General features: G+C 48.1%; 1 protein-coding gene across 1 annotated transcript in view; it reads left to right on the forward strand.

Annotated features, from left to right (window-relative positions):
- The window catches only part of CNKSR3 (CNKSR family member 3), an 88282-nt gene that overhangs the window by 51514 nt on the left and 31795 nt on the right, over positions 1–4973 (forward strand). Inside the window, exon 3 of the mRNA XM_030886742.2 lies at positions 4300–4502. Within this exon, the coding sequence (XP_030742602.1) occupies positions 4324–4502 (179 nt within the window). The 5' untranslated portion in view covers positions 4300–4323. The remainder of the gene's footprint in view (positions 1–4299; positions 4503–4973) is intronic.

Consider the following 4973-nt stretch of genomic DNA (forward strand, 5'->3'; position numbering starts at 1 on the left):
ACACACACACATTTTTTTGCGCACTTTAAAAAAAGAAATGCCTTTTTTCACATGTATTTGTGCTTTTGTAGATTTTTTTCTTTTAGTTTGTTCATTTCTAACAGCTTCATTGACATAGCGTTCACATATCATACATTTCAGTAGCTCAATCACATTCCTATGAGTTGTACACCCACTTAATCTACGTGAGGGACCACATTTCCCACCACCCTCACCTGCCGTGCTCATTTGATTCTGGTCATCTAATTCTTATCTCTATGGGTTTATCTAATCCTGGTTTCCTAGATATAAAATCATACAAAATCAAGACCAAGTACAAACAGCCCCCAAACAATGACACACCAAAACAGCAGTTCTCAACCTGTGTGTTGCAAGCCCTTTGGGGGTCGAACGACCGTTTCACAGGGGTCACCCGATTCATAACAGTAGCAAAATTACAGTTATGAAGTAGCAACAAAAATAATTTTATGGTTGGGGGATCACCACCACATGAGGGTCGCGGCATTGGGAAGGTTGAGAACCACTGCACTAAAACAAAGGAAAGCCTCAACCAAAAATGTAGCAGAAACTGTTAAAAGCAGAAGCCATTATACATTGGATCAAGAGGGGATCAATGACAAGCATTGACCTAAGCAGCACTGCAGTGATCCACTCTACCATGGACTGTCTGATAACCAGGCTTTCCTATCTCCAGCTCACAGTCAGACGGGATTCACCAGAGGCTTAATTTACATGGTGGCCCCTGCAGATGAGTTGTGGGCTTTCGCTGTCATGTGCACCCTTCTGCAAGCTTTTATATCGTTCCTTCCTCCAGCTTTGGATGTCATTATGTACCGTTCTTGGATCACTCAGACTGACGTGCGTGTACTTCAGCTGACACCTCATTTAGACTCCTTGTTTCAGACAAGCCTTGACGGCCCCAGACGCTATTCTTTCTGATAGCCAGGCACCATCTGATAACTTCCTACACTTTGCCCCAGCAACCGTGTCTTCAGTGATTACTTCATGGGAGCAGGCATTGAGCAAGGCCAGCCACACAAACTTAATTGTTCTTAGATGAGGGCTGTAATTACGTGCGAGCTCAAGTCTATTCACATATCTATGGTGTATCCATGTCCCTGGTTCACTTTAAAGACATCATTGCTATTTTGTTGGAGGACATTATAAATTATTCACATTGGGGCATAGAGAAACTCAATACTATCGAGGCCATCCAAACTCATAGCGACCCTATAGGAAAGGGTAGAACTGCCCCCGTGGGTTTCCAAGACTGTATGGGAGTGGGGAGCCTCATCTTTCTCCCTTGAGCGCCTGGTGGTTTTGAATTGCTGGTCTTGTGGTAAGAAGCCCAGTGCGTAGCCCACTACACCACCTGGGCTCCTCGGGACATATGGTAGTTCTATTAATTTAGCCAATGGTACCTAGGCATGGTTACAATTTGGGCTGCGATCTGCATGATCGGTGATACAAAACCATCAGCAGCTCCTGGGAGAAAGACTGGGCTCTCTACTCCTGTGAAAAGTTACAGTCTTGGAAACCATAGGGGTCACTTTGAGTCAACATCGACTCTACTGGCAGTGAATATTTTGTATAGAATTTAAAATAACTATTGAGGAAAAGAAAGTAAAAACGCAGAGGACAATTTTTTGTCCTAAAACGCATGGATTGTTGATTTGTACACATTTAACAACTTAGGTGAAGGGACACTTGTTCCACAAACGAAGAGGGGCCGGAGATAGGCTAAAACGTCGACTACTGCTCATTCCTAAAGGCAGTACTGGGCTGTGCATGCCCTAAACAGATAGCGCGTGAACCTAGCCCGCGGAAGGCGGGCTTGAGTCGCCCCGGGTTGGGCACCCTCATCTTGATTTTGCAGCATGGTTTCCAGAATGGACCCGATGACGGCCGTGGATTTGGTTTGGGGGAATGTTCTGGGGGAGTTGGCAAAGAGGCTTGGTGGTGCAGCGGCTAAGCTCATGGGAAGGCCGTCCCCTGCTTCCCGCAGCTGCTCTGAGGGAGACAAAGCATGGCGGTGAGCTCCTGTTCTTTTGTCACCTTGTGGTTGCTTTCCTGTTGCTGGGCTGCTGGAAGCTCTGTCCCCAGTGTTTCCAACACCAGCACGGTCAGCCCCGGTGGACTGATCACAGCAGAGCATCCAGACGAAAGGAGGACGAGGTGGTCCAGTTGTGAGGGAATTGTCGCTGAAAGTTTTCACGTTCTGAAAGCAGCAGGCCACTGCAGGAAGCGCACACAGCCTTCTGGGAAACCCTGTGGCACAGGCCCTCTCGGGCTTCTCAGGCCACCCTGAGTTGCCCACGTGGACCCGATGGCGGTGGGTTTGGCTTCTTTTGGTCTTGGAGCATTGACGGCAGGGGCTCTAAGGAGAGGCAGTCAGAGCCGGAGGAGATGGTTGGATGCAGCAGGAGGAAGAGGCAGGTGGTGCTGGGAGAAGAAGGAGCCTCTCAGGGGGGAGAAGGAAGCCAGCTGCTGTCGCAGTAGACAATGCGATGGGGCCACGGTGGAATTTGGGGCCGTAAACAGCTGGCAGAATGTTTCTGTGACCTTGTTAGCTTGTGCTTGCTCCAGGCTCACTCACCAGGTTTTCTCTTCTTGACTCGAGGGCCACGTGGACGCAGCTGCAGCTTTCCTGAGGAAGGGGCCGAGAGAGGCTCAGTACAGAGCATCACAACTGGAGCACGCGCTGTAGAGCAGACCGCCCTGAGTGGAGTCCTGGCTCTCCCACCCGGTCCTTAGGGATCTTCGGACAGTTAGTGCAGTGTTTCTCTGCTACGCGCTAGAGGCTAGGACAGGGAGCTACAGTGGCACATGGCTGAGTGCTCTGCTCCTAACCCAAAGGTTGGGGGTTTGAACCCGCACAGTGGCACTGTGGAGGAAGACCTGGCCATCGCCCACCAAGGTGGTCGGCGTTGGACATTGCTGAGTAGATTCCGACTCATAGCATCCCTGTGTAACAGAGTAGAACCGCCCCGTGTAGGTTTCTAGGCGATAATCTTTATAGGAGCATGGTGTCTTTTCTCCTAGGGAGCTACTGGTGGATTTGAACTGCCAACTTTTCAGCTAGCCAGTGAGCATTTTACCATGGCACTACCTAGGCTCCTTCCAGTTTAGAGAACCCTCTTGGGGGCCTTTCTGCTCCATCATGGTACCCCCTACCGCCCCCAGCAAAGAATGGTCTGCTCCTAGTTGTGAGTCATACCGAAGCTGACTCACAAGAATTGCGCTTGATTCAGTGGTCTGGCCAGATATGAAGGATGAGGAAGAGTTGGTTCATGCCAACATTCATAGCCCTAATTGTAGCCCTCATCCAAGAAAAATTAGTTCTTATGACATAGCACTCATGAAGAGATCACTGAAAATATGGATTCTCTAGCAAAATGTGATGAAGAAAGCAGATGGTGCCTGGCTATCAGAAAGAACAGCATCTGGGGCCTTAGACTTGCCTTAAAATAAACAACCATCTAAGTGGGGTGTCATCTAATTCTGCTCGGAGGAATCACACCAGCCTGTGTGATCCAAGGATTGTAAATAATCAAATCCAAGACAGGTGGAGGGAACTGTATTAGAGCTTACATTCTAAGTACCGGGTTTGCAGGAGGCTATGGATGACAATGAAAGCCTAAAGTCCATTTGTAGGGTCCTCACATGGTTTAAGCCTCTGGTGAATTCCTTCTGACCATTGCCCAGGGCTGTTAATAGCCTTGCTGTCAGACAGTGCATTGTTAAGTGGATGAACGCAGATGTTGTTAACACCTTAACACCTTATTTTCCCTTTTGACACATTTGAAACGTGTTACAGGTTAAAAAATATTTTTGGCTTTTTCTTGATTGAGGTTTTTCTTTTTCCTGTTACTGTTCTTGGAATCTTTCTTTTGGTATGTTTTTCTTTATATGTAATCCAGGATAGGTGTGTCTACAGAGACAGTAACTGGAGAAGTAGCTTCTGAGGGTTATGGCAAGGAAGGTTTTGGGGTAATGATGATCTAATAATGATGAGTATAAGACGGAGAACATATTCACAAATTGATTGTGGTGATGTTTGCACTCTTTAATATGTTTAAACCATTGAATTGTATGATATGTGAATTGTACGCCAGTAAAACTATTAAAATATAAAGAATCGTAGCTAGCCTGTTTCAGGATCTGCCAGGGGAGATCAGTATGGTGGGCCAGCGCAGGTGAGGCTTGATGGCCATTGTAGGAGTTGACTGAGTCTTTGAGGGAGGAGAGTTTGGGATATTGCCAATTGTCCCAAAATGTCCTTTCTTTTATTTTCTGCAGAATTATGGCCTTGAGACAGATAATATGAAGAACTTGGTTCTGAAACTGCAAGCGTCTTCCCGAAACCTACAGAATTACATAAGTAGCCGGCGGAAAAGCCCCACTTACAATGGGAACACCTCGAGCAAGCCTGCCAATGAGTTCCTGACCTCCGTGGTGGAGCTCATCGGTGCTGCAAAGGCCTTGCTAGCGTGGCTGGACCGGTGAGTCAGGAGCCAGCCTCCCTTGGCTCTCCAAGTGGGTTCTGAGATGATCGCAGGCTGTGCTGTTTCAGGAGAAGGACCCAGTGCCCCTTTCATGGCCTTTTCGCCGTCCTGGCGCTTGAGTTCCAGATCAGTGGTAGATTCCAGAGGAGTTCCAGAGGAGCCCCAGTGTCATAGTGGTTAGAAGTTGGGCTGCTAACTGCAGTGTTGGCAGTTCGAAACCACCAGCCGCTCCTCTGGTGAAAGACAGGGCTTTCTACTCCTGTAAAGAGTTACAGTCTCGGAACTCACAGAGGCAGTTCTGCCGTGTCCTATAGGATCTCTATCAATCAGAACTCACAGGCAGTTCTGCCGTGTCCTATAGGGTCTCTATCAATCAGAACTCACAGAGGCGTTCTGCCGTGTCCTATAGGATAACTCAGAACTCAGAGTTCTGATTGATAGAGGCCCTATAGGACACGGCAGAACGCC

This window comes from Echinops telfairi, unplaced genomic scaffold, assembly GCF_000313985.2.
Source record: "Echinops telfairi isolate 266 unplaced genomic scaffold, ASM31398v2 ScPeMD7_3533;HRSCAF=4204_0, whole genome shotgun sequence".
Taxonomy (NCBI): domain Eukaryota; kingdom Metazoa; phylum Chordata; class Mammalia; order Afrosoricida; family Tenrecidae; genus Echinops; species Echinops telfairi.